This window comes from Emydura macquarii, unplaced genomic scaffold, assembly GCF_026122565.2.
Source record: "Emydura macquarii macquarii isolate MOO-44397 ecotype Brisbane River unplaced genomic scaffold, CSIRO-AGI_Emac_v2 contig_3322, whole genome shotgun sequence".
NCBI lineage: Eukaryota > Metazoa > Chordata > Testudines > Chelidae > Emydura > Emydura macquarii.
Window position 1 is genome coordinate 329,100 of NW_027133459.1, and position 19,853 is coordinate 348,952.

Genomic DNA, 19,853 nt, shown 5'->3' on the forward strand with positions numbered 1-19,853 from the left:
CGCTGGTTGGCCAGTGCCAGGCTAAGGGGCGCGGCTTAGCTCGGCGACGCTGATTGGCCAGGTAGCCAGAGGGGGGAGCGCTGATTGGCGAAGAGAGTGTGGACGGAGACATGTTTTTCCTCAGCCCCAGCCATGATTGGCGAGGAACGTACTGGGCGGAACTCCGCTCGCAACAGCGTCGCTGATTGGCTCGCAGCCGCAAGGACGTGCGGCTGTCCGTGCGGCGGAGGCGGGAGATCACGGAGCCCGACGACCCTGATTGGTCTACAACGCGGAAGCGGATGTGGCCGGGCTCCCAGCACCGGCGCTGATTGGCCGTAAACGTGCGGGGAGAGAGGGATGTGGGACAGCCCCGAAACTGCGACTCCGATTGGCTCGTTGCAGAGAGCGGCGCTACGCAGGGAGCGGCGGTTCTCGCGCTGCTGGGCTGAGCGACGATTGGCTGCGGCGCCGTGCCGGGGTCCGCAGATCGCTCGGCGCAGAGAGGCGGTTGCCATGGCGACCCCCCCCCCAGCCAAAGTCGCCCCCCGCCCGATAAACAGACAGACAGACAGACAGAGGCGGGGGCGGGTCAGACGCTTTATTACGGGGCGGGCGCTCAGAGGCCGATGGTGTAGGAGCGGCCGGTCGGGTTGTGCAGCGCCGAGCAGCCGGGCGCGGTCACGGCCCACTCGTACCAGACCTTCCGCGGGGCCGCGCAGCGCCAGAACGAGGCGCGCACGCGCTCGCCCGCCCGCACCGCCATGGGCTGCTGCGAGGAGAGAGAGAGCAGGGGGAGGAGTCAGCGCGCGCAGCCACAGGCCACGCCCCCCGTTCTTGCCCACGCCCCCGCCGAGGCACAGAGCCCGCCCTCTGCCGGGCCACGCCCCCACTGCCCACAGACCCGACTCCGCCCCCCAGAACCTCCCAACGGCTCATGCCCCGCCCCCATGGAGACCCCACCCTCAGAACGGAGACCCCGCCCCCTCAGCCCCCCAAGCCCCGCCCCCCGTACCTTGATGGGGAAGAGGATGGGGAACCAGGAGAACATGCCAGGCGAGTGCGTCTCGGGCCGGATACCTGGGGACAGGGGGGTGAGCCAGGCGCCACTGCCCCGCCCCCGCCCGGCCCCGTGCCGGCCCCACCCCCACCTCCCTCCCCCGCCCGGCCCCACTGTACCCGGCAGCAGAGCCCCACCGCCTGCACCAGCCCCGCCCCCGCCACACCCCGGCCCCACCGGCCCCGCCCCCGCACTCACTGAGGAGGATGTCGCCGTAGAGCGTGGTCTCGAAGTAGCCGGCGAAGCCGTGCAGCACCGTGTTCACCTCCACCGCGAACTCCAGCTCCCGGTAGCGGCTCCTGTCCCGGGTCGGCTCTGAGCGGGGAGAGGGGCTGCTCAGCTCGGAGCCCACCCCTTCCGCCCGCCCCCAGGGGCGTGGCCCACTCAGAGCCCACCCATCCCCTCCCCTGGGTGGGGTGCGGCCAACCCACAGTCAGATCCCACCCCAGGGGCGTGGCCAGCAGAGGCCCCGCCCAGCACCTACCGGGGTGCGGGTGGTGGAAGGTGAAGCAGGGCTGGGGCGGCGCCAGCTGGTGGAAGTTGTGGAGCCGCACGACGTAGGGCATCTCGAACTGCGCCTGGGGGGAGGGCAGAGAGAGCTGTTGGCGTGGCCCCCCCAGGGCTCAGCGGGGCTGGGGGGGGGGGCAGCGGGCAGAGGGGGGGCTCACCTCGGGGTGCCGATCCTTCTCGCGGCAGGCCCGCACCTCGTTGTACAGCTTGGAGGAGGAGATGGGCGCCAAGTAGGACGTGTAGCTGCAGGGGATGCTCACGCCGCCCGCTGGGAGGGGGGCAGAGGAGGTCAGCGAGCGGGGCGACGGCTGCCCCCCCTCGGCCCCGCCCATGCCGTGCCCGCCCCTCCCCGCTACCCGTCCCCCCTTCCCATCCTCCCCCCGGCCCCCGCTCACCCCGCAGGCAGTGCTGGGCCCCGTCCAGGCACTCGGGCGACAGCTCGTTGTCGGCGAAGGAGCCCAGCAGCTCGGACACCAGCAGGTCGGCCGGCTCCGGCGCCGCCCACTCCCGCATGTCGCAGGACACCACGCGCACCTGCGAGCCCCACTCCTCGTACTGCCAGCTCTCCAGCCTGGGGGGGGCACCGCGTCACCGGGGGGGGGGCTGCCCACCAGCCCCCTGCACGGCACAGCGCCCCCCCACTCAGCCCAGCCCCCCTCCGCCAGCCCATCCACTGCCAGCCTTCCCGCAGGGCCTGTCCCCCTCTACCACCAGCTCTCCAGCCTGTGGGGCACGGAGTAACCAGGGGGGCTGCCTGCCAGCCCCTTGCACTGCCCAGCCCCCACTCTGCCAGGCCCCCCCACATACCACCCACTCTCCAGTCTGAGAGGAAAAATGAAACCTAGATCCAAGTGGGGCCGGGGGGCCAGAGACAGGGGGCGGGGGGCACTCACGTCACCACAGCGTTGGGGTTCTTCTCCACCGCGTAGATCCGCACCCGCCGGCTGGCCTGGCGGGACGCCCGCAGCGCTGCATTCACCAGGGGGCCCCGCCCGGCCCCTAGCACCATCACCACCCTGGGGGGCACAGCACGGTTAGGGGGCCCGGCCCCGGGCGGCACAGCGCGGTTAGGGGGCCGGCTCCATGACCACCCTGGGGGCTAGGGGATTTCTGGGGGGCCAGGGCTCCCATTGTCGGGGGGGAGGGGGAATGGGTCGTAGCGAGTGTGTGGCACTATCTCCCAAGGTTGTGAGCAGCTGGGTGGGGCATAACTGAGGGGCGGGGAATAACCAGGGAGGGGCGGGGCCTCACTTACTGCACATTCGTCTCCTTCTCCTCCTCGGGCACCCGGTCCAGCAGGCACCTGTAGATCGCCTGGGTGGGGGGGGGGGGAGGTGGGGGACGGTCAGCCCCACAGCCCCCTATCCCGCCAGCCCCCCACCCCCACCCTGCCAGCCCTCCAAACTCCACCCCCTCCTCTTCCCGCAGCCCCTCTTGCAGCCCCCTGCTTCCCTCCTTCCCAGGCCCCCGCGGCCCCTCCTCATAGCTAAGCCCAACCCCTGAAGCCCCGCCCCTCCTCACAGGCCCCTCCCACTACCCATGCCCAGCTCCCCGCACGCACCTGCTGGTACTGGGCGTATTTGATGGGGTCCTTCTCAAACACCTCGTAGGTCTGGGACTCCAGGTTGTCCATCAGGGGCTGGGGACGAGTCACGTTATGGGGGGGGGGAGAGGCTTGGACCCCCCCCAGCGCCCAGAGTTCACTCTGACCCCCAACAACGGACACCCCCACACCTGCCTCCCAGGGCAGAGATGCCCCCCTCCACCTGGCACCGCCCACCCCGCCACGCTGCCACCGTTAACCCTGGGCCCTAAGGAGGGCTTGGAGGTACGGGCAATCACGCAGCGTTAACCCTGGGGCCAGTCAGACGCTGTTAACCCTGGACCCTAAGGAGGGTGCCGTGTCCCCGTCGGCCCCAGGCGGGGGCGCTCACCTGCAGGGGCGACTGCAGATAGTCCTCGTAGCCCTTGGCAAAGAGCTCGTAGGCAGAGGGCGGGGGCCGGTTCTGGCTCAGGTACTCCAGGTACTGCAGGTAAGAGCAGAACTCCTTCTCGGGGTGGTGGTGGGCGCCCCACACGATGAACTGCACCTCCAACTGGGGGGAAGGGGACAGATGGGACACCGCCCCACACGCAGACCGCCCCCACCTCGGGGGGGGAGCAGATAATGGGGTCACCCCCCACCGCCCTCCGGTGCTAGCAGCACCTTCCCCATAACACTGCCCCATCTGGGAGCGGGGTGGAGCAGACAGGTGTATCTTGGGAAGAAGGGGGTGGGGCTCTGGGCCATGGGGGGCGGGCGTGTGACTGAGTCATGATCTTGGTGGGCGGAGCGATGAGTGGGTGTGGCTTCGGAGGGCGGAGCCAGGAGCTCTGGGAGGGCGGGGCTTGGCCAGGGAATCTGGGAAGGCGGGGCTGGGGCCAGCGCCAGAGCTGGGTGGACAGGGGCCAGGGGCGGGGCCAGAGCTGGGTGGACAGGGGTCAGGGGCGGGGCCAGAGCTGGGTGGACAGGGGCCAGGGGCGGGGCCAGAGCTGGGTGGACAGGGGCCGGGCTCACCTTGAGCAGGCGGAAGACCAGGCGCTGGTGCATCTTGGAGAGGACGGGGAAGCCCTTCTTATTGGTCAGGAAGATGCTGGTGGGCAGGATAGCGGCTTTGATTGGCTCCCCCAGCCAGCGGTCGATGACGTGATTGGAGGGCAGGTCGGGCCCCACCTCCAGGGCTGGAGGGGACAGAAAACAGGGTGAGCTCCCCCCCCCACAGGCAGGGCCCCCAGCCAGGAGGCGGGGGGAGGCCGGGGCTGCGAGCTTCTCCGGGGAAGTGCCCCCCAGCCCCCACTCACCCACTGCGACGCGCTTGTTGTAGTCACACAGGGTCCGGAAATCGTGCCACCTGCAGAGAAACCGGGGGGAGAAGGGGAGTGAACAGGGGCGGGAACATGCCCCCCCAAAAGCCCCCCTTCCCCTTGGGGCAGTGCCCCTCCTGCCAGAGGCCCCCCCCCCATGCCCCAGCCCCTCACCAGGTCCACGTCTTCTCGTCCCCAGAGCCGTCCTCCACCTCCGGAACCGGCTCGTTGGCGATCACGTCGTCCCGCAGGTCCTCGGGGGCCAGCAAGGGGACCCGCATCCAGAACTGGGGGGGGAGGGGTAGGAGACAGGGGGGTCAGACAAGGACAACCCCCCCCCCCCACGCCCGCCCTACCCCCGCCGCCTGCACTCACCATGGCGCTGTGGTGGCCAGTGTGGATGTGGGTGCTCAGCACCCGGGCCAGGTTGGGGTTCTCGGCCTGCCTCAGGGGCAGCAGGAAAGCGGGGAGCCCCAGGTATGCCCCGAAGTCCAGCTCCTGCAGCATCGCCTGGGGGGAGGGGAGACAGTGTATCCTGCCCCCAGGCCACCCTGCCCCCCCAACTCCCTCCCTGCCCTCCCCCTACCGTGATGCCACCTCCCCGGCCCCCATCCACTCCCCCCCTCAACTCACCGCCTCCGAGTTCCTGCGGACGGCCTCCACCTTGGAGTCGGGGCGGATCCAGGGTGAGAGCTTGCCCACGATCAGCGTGTTCCAGTCTGGGGGGGCCGAGAGCGGGGGAGATCAATGGGGCGGGGAGGCTGCCAGAGGGGCCTGGTGGACGGGGGACGTTGTTCTGGAGCAGAGGGGGCAAGGGACAGCGCCGGAGGGCCCAGCGGGGGGAAGGGGGTGCCATCCTGGGCCAGAGGGGGGCAGGGCCCAGGGGAGGGGTGCTGTCCAGGGGCAGAGGGGGGCAGGGACAGCACCGGGGGGCCCAGCGGGGGGAGGGGGCGCCGTCCTGGGGGAAAATGGGGCAGGGACAGCGCCGTGGGCACAGGGGTCTCACCTCTCCCGGAGAGCAGCAGGTCGGAGCGGGTGTGGGGGCCCGGGCGGGCGCGGGCGGGGGTGCAGCTGAACTCCCGGCGGTAACGGGGGTGGAAGACAGGCATGCAGAGGAAATCGAACCTGTGGGGAGGGGGAGATCAGGCAGGCGGGGGTGGGGTGGCTCCGGCCAGTGTCGGGGTGGGAGGGGGCCCAGGCAACACCAGGGCCCCCCGGCCCCCCTCCATGGTGGGAGGGGTTTCCTAGGAGCAGGGCGGGGCCCCAGGCCAAAGGATGGGGATCGAGGGCAAAGGGGCGTGTCCCCGACCGGCCCCGCCCCCTGCATGGGGGCGGGACTTCCCAGTGGCAGGGGGATTCCCCAGCCCATCAGGGGGCGTGACCCCACCAGGCCCCTCCTCCCACGGACCCCCGCAGTGGGGGAGGGGAGCCCGGGCAGCTCTCGGCCACGTGGTGCGGGTCACGTGGCCTGTCTCACCCCTGCCGGGCTACGGCGCCCAGCGTCCCCGCCACCTCCGGGACGCAGCTCAGGTCCCGCCCGCTGGACACGCGGTGCCCCCCGGCCCCGCACGGGCCCGGAGCCGCCGCTGCTGCCGCCGCCGCCGCCATCGCATCTGCCAAGCGCGCCGCACCGCCCGGCCAATCAGCGCGCAGCCCCGCCCCCGCCCGGCCAATCAGCGCTCCGCGCCGGGCCCCGGCCACCAACCGGAGAGCGGAGGGGCGGTGTGCAGACAGCGGGAACCAATCGCATCAGCGGCGCCGGGAAGGTTCCATTTCCCGTCATGCCCTTCGCGGGGCGGAGAACTACATTTCCCAACAGGCATCGCGCATGCGCAGCGCCAGGCACGAGCCGCCTCGCCGCCAGGACTACATTACCCACGATTCCTAGTGCGCCTCGCTGGCTCAATGAGCTGTGCTAGCTGCATTCCCAGCATGCACGGTGCCTGTTTGGCTCTAGGCCCCACAGGCCCTGGCCTACATTTCCCAGCGCACACCGCTCCCCAGCCATCCCCTCCCGGCATGCACCGGGCGTTAACCTCCCCCCCAACCCACCAGCGGCACAATGGATAGCGCGTCTGACTGCGGACAGAGAGGTTCCCGGTTCGACTCCCGGCCCCGCTCGCTCGCGTTATGGCTTGTCACACCAGGGTGGAGAGCCCGGACTCCTGGGTTCCCTGCCCAGCCCGGGACCAAGGCCACAGGGTCATACGCATGCTCAGTTCGCAGGTCACCCCCCAGCCCCGCCACCGCTAGGAAATCGCTGCCCGGCCCAGTAAAGCTGGACAGGTCCTCGGGGGACACAAGGCTCATCCCACTGCCCCCGGGAAACGTACAGTGCCTGGCGCTGGCGGTTCCAGCCCATACGGACGCTTCGCCCCCAGGCTGCACCGGGAATGCTGCTGACAGCCCATGGCGGGAGGGGTGTCCCGGGCTGGCGTCCGTCCTCCCACGCTTGGCCTCCCCAGAGCAGTGTCAGGCCATTTTCCCGACATGCGGGGCGCTGCTCAGCAAACACCGGTTGACAGAGCCCCCCTTCACCACCCCCCGTGACTTAGGAGCCCTGGGGCAGCCGCTGCTCCCCAGGCAGTAGCCCACATTCCAGATAACGAGGCTTGGACCCCCGCTGGAGAAATCGGGGGCTGCCAGCTCTGGGGCCGTAGCAGACTGAAGAGGGATCGTTGCGCGAGCCCAGCCAGCGCCAGCCTCGGACAACGAGCAGCCAGCTCCTAGCCCGCGCCAGACCCGGCCTCCAGCAGTTCAGCTGGGCCTCCTTACAGAGCTGGCCGCCCAGCATGCCCCCGCGAGGAGTTCCACAGGTGGCTGGGCCTTTCCTTTCCCCAGGGGAACCTGGAGCTCATGCGCCGGGAAACCAGAGCTGGCAGGAATGACCCTGGCCAGCCATGACGGAGCTCACGGGCGCCCTGCTGCTCCGGCCCTGGCTCATAACCCTCCCCCCCGGCCCACGCCGGGCCAGCACCCGCTGTCTATGGCAATGGCTCGATCCCGGCTCCCCGCCAGCACTGCTGAGCCTGGCCCAGTGCCTGGGGGCCAGTGAGTGCCCGGGGGCCAGCGAGTGCCCTTGCCCCCCTGCTTCTTCCCTTGCAGGAGCCCGGCTAACCCCACCCCCGCTCGGCAGCCAGAAATTCTCTCTCATGCCCGGCTGCTGCCACCCTTGCCCCGCTGGGGGGCTCGCCCCAGAGCCCCTAGCACCAGGGAGCATTCGCCGAGCGTCTCCACCACAGGCCGGGGCGGGGGCGCTAGCGGAGGGGGGGGCATAGACAGCAAGACTCCTGGGTTCTGTATTGGCTCTGGGGCAGGGGCGACCCCTGGGGCCCCGCAGGCGGGGAGGGGGTGCGCAGCAGGACGGACGCCAGGCAGGCAGACAGACAGGAGACGGGGGCTCTACTCTGGGGGTTTATTGGGGTCAGGGGCCCCCCTTGTCGAGCTCCCGCAGGGCCCAGCGCTTGTTCTCCAGCTGCCCCCGCAGTTGCCCGTACTCCCGCACCAGCCCCTCGAACTCGGGCCCCAGCGTCTCGTAGGCGGCCAGGATCTTCTGGGCCGTGGCCAGCTCCTGCTCCTGCTGCTGCGTGGCACCCTGCAGGCTGGCCCTGGGGAGAGAGTGGGGGTGAGTGTGGGGCATGGCCCCGCCCGCTGCCCCCCCAGTACCCCCACCCACTGCCCCCCAGCACCCCGCCCCAGTACCTGATGGCCTGATGCACCTGCACCGTCTGTGGTGCGTAGGTGTCCGCCAGGACGCTGAGCTCCTCCAGCCTGTGGGGACAGAGATGAGCAGCTGGGACCCAACACCCCACGGCCTCGGCGCCCCACAGGGCCAGGCCAGGGTGCTGCGACCCCCAGCGCCCGCGGCACCACCGCACCCAGCCCCTGGGCTGCTCCCAGCTCCCCCGGCACTGCCCTCACAGCCACACCTCCCTGCCCCCAAGGCGAGCGACCGCTAACCCGGGCGAGCGTCCCAGTGCGGACAGGGGAGCCAGAGCGCCGCGCAGCAGAGCCGCATGCGGGGGGTGGGGGGGGAAGAAACGCCCCACAGCCCCACTCCAGGTCACGCCCCGCCCACGCCCCCCGGCCCGACCCAGGATCACAGCCTGCCGTCTGGCGCCGGGCGCTCCACGCTCACCGGATCTTGAGGAACATGGCGCTGCACTTGGCCTCCAGGTAGTGGGTGTTGAGCTGGTCCAGCTGGGCCTGGGTCCCGAGCCGGTGTTCCTGGGCCAGGCGCCGCAGCAGGCCCAGGCAGCGCAGGAGAACCTGGGGCAGAGACGGGGGGGGGGGGGGTGAGCGGTTCAGAGGGGCCCTGCCCGGCCCAGCCCCCTCCAGCCCCCCGGCCCAGCCCCACCTGCGGGTAGGCGGCTCTCTGCTTCTCCAGCAGCTCCAGCAGCTCCCGGTGCTGGCTCCGGGCCGCCTGCAGGCGCCGCTGCTCCGCCGCCAGCCCCTCCGCCAGGGTCCAGAGCATGGCGCAGCGCGCCGGCTCACCAGCGCCGTCTGGGGGGAAACAGGGGGTCAGAGCCAGCCCCGGCGCCCCAGCCCCCGCCCGGACCCCCCCCCCAACTCACCGCGCTCGGGCCGGTGGTAGCTCAGCAGGGCCAGGCCCTTGCGCCGCAGCCGCTCCTCGACTTCCCGGGGGAGGCGCAGCTCCAGCGCCGCCAGGTCCTGCACCGGGGCACAGAGAGGGCTCAGCGCCCGGACGCCGGGGTCCCGCCCCTCCCCCCCGCCCGCCGGCTGGGTTACCTGGCTCGGGGGCTGCAGCTGCAGCAGGTCAGGGGCTCCCAGGCCCAATAGGGGGGGGCGGGCCCCGGCCGCGGGGGGGCCCGGCTCCAGGATGCGGCTCAGCTCCCCCAGCAGCAGCCGCTGCTCCAGCGTCTCCAGGAACTGGGGGGAGGAAAGACGGGTCAGGGAGCTGGGGGGCAGCCCTGCCCCTCCCCCCGCCCCACCCCACCGCTCCAGCCCCTCACGCACCTTCCTGTCCTGCGGGGCGGGGCCGGCAGCCCCCCCCTGCTCCGCCAGCGCCTCCCGCAGCAGCCGGTCCAGGGCCTCCCAGCGCAGCCAGGCCGCCCGCCGCAGCCGCAGCGCCGCCCCCGCCTGCAGGGGGCGACAGAGAGCGTGAGCGGGGGAGGGGACAGGACAGACCCGCCCCCTCCCCCCGCGCGCCCCGCCCCCACCCCCCGTACCTGCTCCAGCTGGCGGGCCAGGGGCGCGCTGGGCCCGCGGGGGTCCGGGCGGCGGGGCAGGGCGCGCAGCAGGGCGGCCAGGCCGGGGTGTGCGCGCGCCTCCTCCTCCCTCAGCGGCCACGGGGGCGGGCGGGCGCCGGCTGGGGGGAGAGGGCGTGAGGGGGGAGGGGCCCCTGGCCAGGCCCCCCGCTTCCCCTCCCTCAGCCCCCGCTTCCCCCGCCTACCCCTCCCCTCTCACCCAACCCCTCCCCCCATTACCCTCCCCTCACCCTGCCCCCCCCGCCTACCCTCCCCTCCCCCACCGGCCAGCCCCCCCTTACCCTCCGCCATGCCCCGCTGAAAGAGACCCCGCCTCCCCGCTGCGGGGCTGCTCTCAGCGCGGTGCGACCCGCCGCCGCGGGACTGAGGAAGGGGTGACGTCACACTCACGGCGCCGCCGCTTCCCGCCTTTTCTCCCGGCCTCGCGGGGGGGGGGCGGGGCCCACGTCAGAGCAGCGCGCGCGTTAGGCATGGCGGGGGGCGGGGCCACGGGCGGGGCCGGCCCCGCCCCCAGCAGAGGAGCCCCGCCCCCAGCCCGGGGTGGGGCAGAGGGTGGGCCGCTGGGCAGCCGGTATTCAAATGACTGATTTGCATATGCTAATGAGGCCAGGCAGAGCTGGGGAGGTGGAGGAAGGAGGGTCCGCGCTACTGTGAGCGCCCCGCCCAGACCAGAGGGAACCCCGGCGTCCCGGCCCCGCCCCTCCCCCCAGCCGGGAGGGAGCCCGCTGCAGGCGCTGGCGGCGGAAGGAGACACTGAGGCAGGGTGTGAGAGTGAAAAGGCCTCGTGTTTGGGGGGCTGCCCCCTTCTCGCTGCGTCCCCCGCCCCTCGTGTCGCCCCACAGCCCCGTGTCCCCCCCCCCGGCCCCCTGACCCACGGCGGCTGTCTCGTGGGGGAGCCCCGTGCCCTGCCCCGGGGCGGCACTGAGGTGGGGGTGGGGCGCCCCACGGCCCGGCTCCTGCCCCCCAACGTCCTCCGGCAGCCAGCTCGGGCCGGGCGCGTCGTCCTCCAGCGCAGGTGTGGGGCCGGGCCCCCAACGTCCTGCCCCGTCCTGGGCCCAGCCCCCAGCAGCCGCCCGGCTCGGCCCAGCTCGGCTCGGCTCACTCGTCCTTCTCCTCCTTGACGTCGCCCCGGGGGCGCAGGCCGGGGCCCAGGAGCCGGGGGGGCGCGGGGCCGGGGCGCTCCCGGAAGTGGGGGTCGTAGAGGTGGGGGGGCAGCAGCTGGGCCTCGGCGGAGGGCAGGCGCTCGGAGGGCGGCCCGTAGACCCGGTTGGCCTTGGCCCCGTGCTTGGCGCCGCCGTCCAGCCGGTGGCAGAGCTGGGTGAGGGGGGCGGCCCGGAAGCGGGGGGGCCGCGCGACCCACACGCCCGGCTCGTTGGGGCTGTCCTCCTCGTCCGACATCAGCTCCTCCGTCACGCCCCGCCACAGCCGCTGCTCCGCCGCGCCCAGCAGCCGCGCCACGCCTGCCCGGTTGGCGAAGAGCTGGGGGGCGGGGCGGGGGGCGGGGTCAGCCCCCGCCTGCAACGCCCCTCCTCCGCACGGGCCCCGCCTCCTCCACGTGCCCTGCCCAGGCCCCGCCCCTCTAGCATGCCCTGCCCCCATCATGAGCCCCACCCAGACTCCACCCCCTCACATGCTCCGCCCCATCATGTGCCCCGCCCCCTGCTGCATGCCCCGCCCAGGCTCCATCCCTCTCATGCCCCGCCCCCACAATGTGCCCCGCCCCCTGCCCCCGCTCTCTGCAGGTACCTGTCCCCCACCATGCACCTTGGGCTCTGCCCGGCCGTGGTCCCCAACCCCGGGCCCCACCCCCTGCCCCCCAGCCCCCGCGCCAGCTCAGCCCCTCACCCGGTAGCGCCGGCTCCGCAGTTTCTTCTCCTCCTTCTCCTTCAGCCCCTTGAAGGGGTTCAGGGCGTTGCGGTACTCGCGGCGCTTGGTCAGGAAGTACGCCACACAGGCACCTGCACACAGCGCAGCCGTCAGCGGGGCACCCCACACCGGGGGGGCAGAGAGCGAGCGGGGAGCGCGCCGGGGGCAGGGAGCAAGCGGGGAGCGCACCGGGAGCGAGTGGGGAGCGCATGGGGAGATACAGCAGGCAGGGAGCGAGCAGGGAGTGCGCCAGGGGCAGGGAGCGCGCCGGGGGCACAGAGCGGGCAGGGTGTAAACAGGCCCTCACCCTTCAGCTCCTTCTCAGTGTAGTTGTGCGGACTTGTCACCAGTTCGTGCCTCAGTTTCTCCAGCAGGAATTTCACCACCGCCATGTTCCAGGAAGACTTGATGCTGCCCCAGGGGAGAAGGGAGGACAGAGTCACGCCTGAGCCCCACCCCATGGATCCCCTCAGCCCACCCCCAGCCTGGTGGATTGCCCCCTTCCCACTCGTAGCCCCACGCCCAGCGGGGTCTGGTGGTTACAGCGCCCGGGGGGGAAGCTGGGAGCCAGGACTCCTGGGTTCTCTCCCTGGCTCTGGGAGGACAGTCATGCCTAGTGGTTAGAGTGGAGCGGGAGGGGCAGCCAGGACTCCTGGGTCCCTTGCAGGGTGGAACTCACCTCTCGGAGCCGTTGAACCGCCTCTCGTTGGTGACGTGGTTGTGCACGTTGTGGACGAGTTTCTGGGGGGCAGACAGGAGTCAGGGGGGCACCGGGGTCTCCACAGTGCCCCCCCACCCCAGGGGGCCCCCACTCACCGACAGCACCAGGTCCCGCTTGCGCCGGACGTTCTTGGGCCCGCTGCCCCGGCTGCGGCTGGAGGCGCCGGTGAAGGCCAGCGAGAAGCGGGGCCCCCCTCGCCCGGCGTCCCCCAGGGCAGTGCAGGGGGGCTCCTCGGAGCTGGAGGGCGACGGCTCCCCCGCCGGCCGGGGGGAAGGGGACGGGGTGGTGGGAAAGGCCGGGACCCGCTGCAGAGGAGGTTCGGGCGGGGGCAGCTCCTCCACCACCTGGGGGGGAGAGAGATGTGAGCCCCCCCAGTGCACCCCATTCCCGACCCACAGCTCCAGGTACCCCCACTGCACCGCGGTGCCCCCCCCCCCCGGTCTGCTCTGGCAATGCCCTTCGGGAGCAGGCCTTGGTGTGACTCCCACAATGCACCTCTGCTGTGCCAGAGGAGCCCCCCCCCACACGAGGAGCCAGGGGGGCCCCCCAGGGAGATGCAGGGGGAAGGGAGGGCCGTGGCTCACGCACCCCTCCCAGCCCCACGGCACCAGACTGCGCGGGGGAGGAACCCAGGCGTCCAGGCGGCCCCACCGCCGCCCCCAGCTGGCGCAGCTCCTCGATCACCACGCGGACGCCGCTCCCCAAGCCTTCGGCCTCCTCCTCCTCTGGCGCCGGCCGGGGGGGGCTGGCCTTGAGGGTGGGGGCCGCCCCGCCCCGCAGCCCCCCCACCGCCCGCTCCAGGCGCCGCAGGGCCGCGTTGTTGGCCCGGGCCAGGGCCAGGGCGGCCTCGGCCAGCCCCACGGCCTGGTCCAGCCGCTGGTAGATGAGGGGCAGCAGCTGGTCGGGGCCCTGGGCCGAGAGGCCATGGGGGGCACCGGGTGGTGGGGGCACGGCCCCTCCCTCCTGCCCCGGCTCCCCCTTGCAGGCGCAGCGGCAGGCTGGGGCCTCGGGGCCGCTGGGGGGCGAGAAGAGGATGGTGGCGCTGAAGGACATTGCGGGGGGGGGGGGGTCTCAGCAGGCCGGGGAGCAGCTGAGGGAGGCCGTGGGGTGCCGGGGGGCTGAGGGCAGGGGGAGTTAAGGACACAACTGCTGGTGCCGGGGGAACCGCGGGAGAGGAGCCCCCCCCGCCAGGTCATTCACGCCCTGGGGGTCGGCGTGAGCTGGGGTGGGGGGCTGGCGTGACACGGGTCTTGTGTGACACGGGGCAGGGGGTTGGCGTGACAGGGCTGAGGGGGAGTTGGCATCACATGACTTGTGTGACACGGGGGATTGGTGTGACACTGGGGGTTTGGTGTGACACGGGTTTGGCGTAACACGACTTGTGTGACACGGGGGGTTGGTGTGACATGGGGGCTTGGCGTGACACGACTTGTGTGACACGGGGGCTTGGCGTGACACGGGGGTTTGGCGTGACACGACTTGTGTGACACGGGGGCTTGGCGTGACACGACTTGTGTGACACGAGGGGGTTGGCGTGACATGACTCGTCTGACACGGAGGGGGTCAGTTTGGGGGAAGACGACGAGGGCGGGAGCCTCATTTCCATAAATGCTGATGACGTCACGGTGGGCGGGCTCTCCGTTGTTTATCTGCGGCCCAACGGTTTGGAATCCCGAGCCGCCCAACGTTCCGCTCCGCGTGTGCAGCGCGCGAGGGAGGGGCTGGTGGGGGGAAGCGAGCGCCGCGGCCGTGTACAAAGCACCTCGCCTCCTCTCCAGCAGAGCGCTCATTGGCTAGTCCAGGAGATGGCAGAAGGAGCCGATTGGCCGAGAACCGCTGTCGCTAGGCCAAGGCAGAAGAGAGGGGGCGAAGGGATCCCTCCGGGGGTACTTTGAAGTTGGGCCCTTTTCATGGCCGCCCCCCCCAGCCATCTTGGATTTCAGGGCTGCCCCCCCACCTGACCTCCAGCCTGGGTCATGCCACATCATGCCATGTCACGCCAACCACCTGTCATGTGACATCAACCCCCATCACGTCACGTCATGTCATCACGTCACGTCAACCCCCCGTCACATCACGTCAACCTCCGCCATCACATCACGCCAAGCTCCGCCAGGGCCGACCTTCCTGGGTCACGCCAACCCTTCCCGTCATATCACACCAACCCCCGTCACATCACGCCAACCCCCACCATGGCCGCCCTGCGTGAGTCATGCCAACCCCCCCTCATGTCATGTCACGCCAACCCCCATCATGTCACGCCAACCTCCGCCATCACATCACGCCAACCCCCACCATGGCCACCTTGCCTGGGTCACGCTAACCTCCCCGTCATGTCACGCCAACCCCCATCACGTCATGCCAACCTCTGCCATCACATCACGTCATGTCACGCCAACCCCTCATCACATCACGCCAAGCTCCGCCATGGCCGCCCTGCCTGGGTCACGCCAACCCTTCCTGTCACGTCACGTCACACCAACCCCCATCATGTCACGCCAACCTCCGCCATCACATCACGCCAACCCCCACCATGGCCGCCTTGCCTGGGTCACGCTAACCTCCCCGTCACGTCACGCCAACCCCCATCACGTCATGCCAACCTCTGCCATCACATCACGTCATGTCACGCCAACCCCTCATCACATCACACCAACCCCCGCCATGGCCACCCTGCCTGAGTCATGCCAACCCACACCAAGTCACGCCAACCCCCGCCATGGCCACCCTGCCTGAGTCATGCCAACCCAGCCCCCCCATATGGCCCCAACTCCTGCCTGTCCCCCTCCCCAGCTGTCCCTTCCTAGCTTGCCGAGGGCCACCTGCTGTGGGGCCCACGGGCACCAAGAGCCGCCCCCCCACATGGTCAGGCGCCATCCTGTCCCACACCTAGCCCCACGTTCCATTGCGCCCCCAAACATCGCCTTGTCCACGCAGAGCCATGGCGGCCTCCTTGTCAATCCCGCCCCACACGTGGCCCTTCTCCATCCCTGCAGCCCCACACGCGGCCCTTCTCCACCCTTCCAGCCCCACACACGGCCCTTCTCCACCCCTCCAGCCCCACACGCGGCCCTTCTCTGCCCCTGCTACCCCATCCCACGCAGCCCTTCTCCATCACTGCCCCCCTGTCCCTACAGTCCTTCTTCACTCCTCCAGCCCCACACATGGCCCTTCCCCACCCCTCTGGGGGCAGGTACATCTCTCCTTCTCTCCATCCCCATGACCTGGGGCACCGAGCCCAGCCGCCCCGGCCATCTGCCCCCCACACCGCCCCGGCTGTGTTGCACACAGCCCTGCCCCACGCCGCCTGTTTGCCCGTGTGCCCAGGACAGGCAGCGCAGGGGCGCAGAGCAGGGGACCCCCAACCCGGCCCGGCCCCCCAGCGCCCCGGGTAAAGGATACAGGAAGGTCGCGGGCAGCTCTTTGTACTCGTGCGTGTGCAAGGAGGGGCGTGGGCTGCACACCCCCCCCACCCGCTCTGATTGGCCAGGGAGCCGCTGCACACGCCCGCCTATCCCCCCTGCACACGCCCCCTGCACACGCCTGCCTGCATCTGCACGTCCTCCCCACTGCTCCCCCCCTCGCTGCACACCCCCGACTGCACACGCCCCCTGCACCCGCCTGCCTGCATCTGCACACGCCCCATCCCCCCCACCCGGCCCCCTGCACACGCCTGCCTGCATCTGCACACGCCCCATCCCCCCCACCCGGCCCCCTGCACACGCCTGCCTGCATCTGCACGTCCCCCCACGGCTCCCCCCTCGCTGCACACCCGACTGCAGACGCCCGCCTCCCCCTCTGCACCTGCACACGCCCCATCCCCCCTGCACACGCCTGCCTGCATTTGCACATCCCTCCTCCTGCTCCCCCCCCCGATGCACACCCCCGACTGCACACGCCTGCATCTGCATCTGCCCCATCCCCCCCACTGCTCCCCCTGCACATGCCCCCCCCACACGCATTGCTCAGCAGGGCCCACCAGAGGTGCCTAGGGCTGCTCCCCCAGCTGCTAGGCCAGGCCCCCACCCCCCTGATCCTCTCCTGCCTCAGTTATCCCCCCCCCCGAGCTGCTAGGCCGCCCCCTCCCAGCTCCAGCCTCCTTACCCCTGCCTGCTCCCACGCCCCACTCCTCCTACCATCTCCCAGCCCCCATACCCTGACCGCCCCCAGCCACTGCCCTCTCACTTCCCTTCCCCCCACTGCTTCCCCCACCCCCTCTCCCAGCTGGAGGGTAGGACCCTTGTCTCTGTCCCCCCCCCCCACCCTTCCCCACCCTGGGGGGTCTCTGGTGCTGACACAGCGGGGATTAGGGGGGCAGGGGGGGGCAGGCAAGGCTCCTGCCAAGAGCAGTGGGGTGTGATGGGGGCTGCAGCGCAGGGGCTGCATGGGAGGAGCACAGGACGCCTGGGTTCTCCCCCCGGCTCTGGGAGGGCAGCGGTGTCGAGTGGTTAGAGCAGGGGGCTAGGACACCTGGGTTCTCTCCCCAGCTCTGGCAGGGCAGTGGTGTCAAGTGGTTAGACCAGGGAGCTAGGACACCTGGGTTCTCTCCCCAGCGGGGGCAGCGGGAGGGGCTCAGTGACCCAAGAAAGGCCCAGCCCCGGCTCGCTGTTGCCTGCTGTAGGCTCCTGGCACGCAGCTGCCCCAACCCCGTGGGCGCAGGCAGGGCAGGTGGCCTGGTCCCACTGTGCTGATCCTGGGCCCACGGGCCAGCTCTGGGGCAGCCTATGCCAACGTTCCAGCTGCAGGGGGCGGCTCCTGGTAGAAGCGGCTGTCGCGACTGACACCGCTTGTCATGTTGCACCATCCAGCCCCACGGCTTGGCTGTGCTGAGTGGGACAGTCACTCCCGGCTGTACCCCGTGGCTGTGTTCACACCCGCAGCGCTGAGTGGGACAGTCGCTCCCGGCTGTACCCCGTGGCTGTGTTCACACCCGCAGCGCTGAGTGGGACAGTCGCTCCCGGCTGTACCCCGTGGCTGTGTTCACACCCGCAGCGCTGGCTGGGACAGTCGCTCCCGGCTGTACCCCGTGGCTGTGTTCACACCCCCAGCGCTGGCTAGGACAGTCGTACCTGTCTGTACCACGTGGCTGTGCTCACCCCCGCAGTGCTGGCTGGGACAGTCGCTCCCGGCTGTACCACGGGGCTGTGTTCACACCCCCAGCGCTGGCTAGGACAGTCGTACCTGTCTGTACCACGGGGCTGTGCTCACCCCCCACAGCCGGCTTGTGTCCTGCTTGCCCCACACTGCAGATCACGCCAGGCCCACCCCATTCTTGTCACCCCCCTCCCCCGCCCAGGACTGACAGCCGTCCCTTGCCAGGCGACTGACAAATGCTGCCCGTTGGACACCCCGGCCCGTGGCTGACGCCCCAGCGAGTTGCCTGGGGGGGAAGGCTGGCAGCCAGCTCCTGCCCCCTGGCAGGGGTACGTTCGCCTAAGCGCCACCTCCTTGCTACAGCAGGGGCCCCTGGTGAAGGCCATTCCCATGCGTGCGACCCTGGCCTGGCCCCCCACAGGGCGACCCTCACACCCCGTGCTCATGGAAATAGCGGGCACAATGCCTGGGCCGGGCGTGCGTCAGGCCAGGTCACGCAAGGCCCTGCCCCCCGGACGCTAGGGGTCCGCGGCCAGCAGGGGCAGCCTCTCAGGGTTCCTCTCCACAGAGGGGGGACCCGCTGGGCGCCGGCTCGTGGGCCTGGGGTGCCAGAGGACCGTGGCACGGCAGATCCTGACTGCCCCCCCAACAGTGCTGCCCCCCCGCCTCCCGGAGGGGCAGAGAAGTTGGAGTCCGGGCCTGGCCTTTCCCACTGGGCAGCCCCAGAGCTCCATGCCCAGCCCCCCAGCTGGACTGCCCAAGCCAGGCCCTCCCGACGCTGGGGAGTGGGAGGTGCGTGCGCCCCCCCCCCCCAATGACGACAGTCTCCAACCGTGGGGCAGAAACAGGCTTTATAGGGAAGCAGCAGGGCCCTCGTGCCACAGCCCCCCCCACCCCGTGGCCCTAGCCCCGCCCCCGTCAGCTACAGACCCCGCCACATGCCGCTAACCATGGCCATGTGCCTTCCTTCACGACCAAGAGGGACCCCCCCGGCGCGCTCAGGCGGCCCCGCCCTCCGGCGAGCCGGCCCTGTAGAGGGCGTGGAGCTCAGCCACGTCGTCGGTGGAGACGCGGACCCAGCCGTCCCGGAGCACGTGGTAGAGGTTGACCTCGCCCCCGGAGTAGGCGTCGCGGTAGGTGGCCTGGTAGATGGCGCGCCGGGCCAGGTCGTAGGCCTCCTCCAGCGGCATGTCCGGGGCGTAGCCGCGGTCCAGCACCCCGTAGGCGTACACCGAGCCCGAGCCCACGGAGAAGGCCGTGCCGGAGAGCCGGTTCCCCTCGCTGTCCACGTAGTACAGGCCTGGGGAGGGGAGCACAGAGGGGGGGGTCACAGCAGGGCTGGCCACGGGGCCGCGGCAAGGGCGGGGGCAAAGGGGGGGGGACCTCACCTGGGCCCCGCTTGTCCCAGCCGCAGATCATGGTGCCCAGGCTGAGGCCCAGTCCCTTGTACTGGTAGACCATGTTGGCCAGCAGCTTGGAGGCGGCGGCCACGGAGATGCGCTCCTTGTTGCGCAGCTGGTAGATGCGGCACTGGCGGGCCAGCAGCCGCTCCCAGAAGCTGCAGTCGGCGGCACCGCCCGCCATGGTGCCCAGCAGGTAGGGGTTGATCTCGATCACCTTCTTCACCGTCTGCGATGTCACGTAGGCCCCGGCCGTGGCCCGCGAGTCCACCGCCACGATCACCCCCTGCTGGAACTGGGGCAGCCGGCGGGTCACGGGGGGGGGCCACCGGTGGGGCAACCCCCCCAACCCAAGGGGGCCGCCCAGATCACTGCAATGTTACATAGGCCCCGCCCCCTGGCCTGGCCCCGCCCCTGCTGGGGGGGTCCCCCTCTCCAGCCCCGCCCCCTGGCCTGGCCCCGCCCCTGCTGGGGGGTCCCCCTCTCCAGCCCCGCCCCCTGGCCTGGCCCCGCCCCGCCCCTGGGGGGGGTCCCCCTCTCCCGCCCCGCCCCCTGGCCTGGCCCCGCCCCTGCTGGGGGGGTCCCCCTCTCCAGCCCCGCCCCCGGCCTGGCCCGGCCCCGCCCACCTTGAAGGCCAGCGTGGTGGTCCCGTGCAGCAGCTCGATCCCGGGGTCCGGGGCCCCCCAGGCGGGTGCGGCGAGGCCGGGCGGACCCGGGGCCGGCCGGAGCCCGGGGACCTGCAGCTCGCAGCGCCCCGCCAGCCCGAAGAAGCCGGGCCGGTTGACCGGCAGGTCCGACGGTAGCAGACTCGCCAGCGCCATGTTGGGTGAGGGCACAGCCGCGGTTGGGGGCGTGGCTTCACCCTCTCCGCTATATCGGCCCGGCCGCCATCTTAGGTGAGGGCGCAGCGTGACTCGGCGGCGCCGGGGCCGCCATCTTGGGGGCGGCCTCGCTCGGCGGCCATGTTGTGTGAGGGCGGCGCATGCGCCATGTGCGGCTGACGCGCTTGGGCGGCCATCGCTGGCTGGGGCTACTTACGTCACGTATACTCGCGCCGCGGGCAGGGGAGGTCACGTGACCAATGCCGGGGCTGCCATCTTGGTTCGGGGCAGCCCGGCTTCAGCCCCGTGTAACGACATGCGAGGCGGCCA

The 19,853-nt window shown here is 71.4% G+C and overlaps 3 protein-coding genes across 5 annotated transcripts; all 3 read right to left on the reverse strand.

Moving 5' to 3' along the window:
- Window positions 1–7: 7 nt before the first annotated feature.
- PRMT5 (protein arginine methyltransferase 5) lies at window positions 8–5,998 on the reverse strand. Of its 2 annotated transcripts, XM_067533088.1 has the most exons (17): window positions 5,871–5,998; window positions 5,400–5,518; window positions 5,027–5,112; window positions 4,769–4,903; window positions 4,568–4,680; window positions 4,391–4,440; window positions 4,107–4,270; window positions 3,484–3,645; window positions 3,111–3,188; window positions 2,805–2,863; window positions 2,443–2,565; window positions 1,945–2,120; window positions 1,708–1,817; window positions 1,524–1,617; window positions 1,238–1,354; window positions 995–1,059; window positions 567–751 (listed from the first exon to the last, which is right to left on the reverse strand). In XM_067533088.1, exons 2-17 carry the CDS (start codon window positions 5,500–5,502, stop codon window positions 599–601), a joined length of 1,788 nt encoding a protein of 595 aa, XP_067389189.1. In that variant the 5' UTR covers window positions 5,503–5,518; window positions 5,871–5,998; the 3' UTR covers window positions 567–598. The 2 variants fall into 2 exon arrangements, with proteins under 2 accessions (XP_067389188.1, XP_067389189.1); XM_067533087.1 differs by lacking the exon at window positions 995–1,059 and having other exon boundaries at window positions 8–751.
- A 1,166-nt stretch (window positions 5,999–7,164) lies between these two features.
- On the reverse strand, window positions 7,165–13,261 carry CUNH14orf93 (chromosome unknown C14orf93 homolog). Of its 2 annotated transcripts, XM_067533104.1 has the most exons (9): window positions 9,903–10,042; window positions 9,583–9,722; window positions 9,371–9,493; window positions 9,143–9,283; window positions 8,968–9,064; window positions 8,751–8,896; window positions 8,532–8,662; window positions 8,096–8,164; window positions 7,165–8,001 (listed from the first exon to the last, which is right to left on the reverse strand). In XM_067533104.1, the coding sequence occupies exons 1-9, from the start codon at window positions 9,910–9,912 to the stop codon at window positions 7,818–7,820; spliced, it is 1,041 nt and encodes a 346-aa protein (XP_067389205.1). In that variant the 5' UTR covers window positions 9,913–10,042; the 3' UTR covers window positions 7,165–7,817. The 2 variants fall into 2 exon arrangements, with proteins under 2 accessions (XP_067389205.1, XP_067389203.1); XM_067533102.1 differs by lacking the exons at window positions 7,165–8,001; window positions 8,096–8,164; window positions 8,532–8,662; ... (2 more) ...; window positions 9,371–9,493; window positions 9,583–9,722 and adding exons at window positions 11,467–11,579; window positions 11,795–11,898; window positions 12,167–12,228; window positions 12,304–12,552; window positions 12,797–13,261 and having other exon boundaries at window positions 9,174–9,283; window positions 9,903–11,100.
- A 4,492-nt stretch (window positions 13,262–17,753) lies between these two features.
- On the reverse strand, window positions 17,754–19,549 carry PSMB5 (proteasome 20S subunit beta 5). Its single transcript, XM_067533105.1, has 3 exons — window positions 19,329–19,549; window positions 18,691–18,997; window positions 17,754–18,602 (listed from the first exon to the last, which is right to left on the reverse strand). The coding sequence occupies exons 1-3, from the start codon at window positions 19,521–19,523 to the stop codon at window positions 18,301–18,303; spliced, it is 804 nt and encodes a 267-aa protein (XP_067389206.1). The 5' UTR covers window positions 19,524–19,549; the 3' UTR covers window positions 17,754–18,300.
- Between the last annotated feature and the right edge of the window lie 304 nt (window positions 19,550–19,853).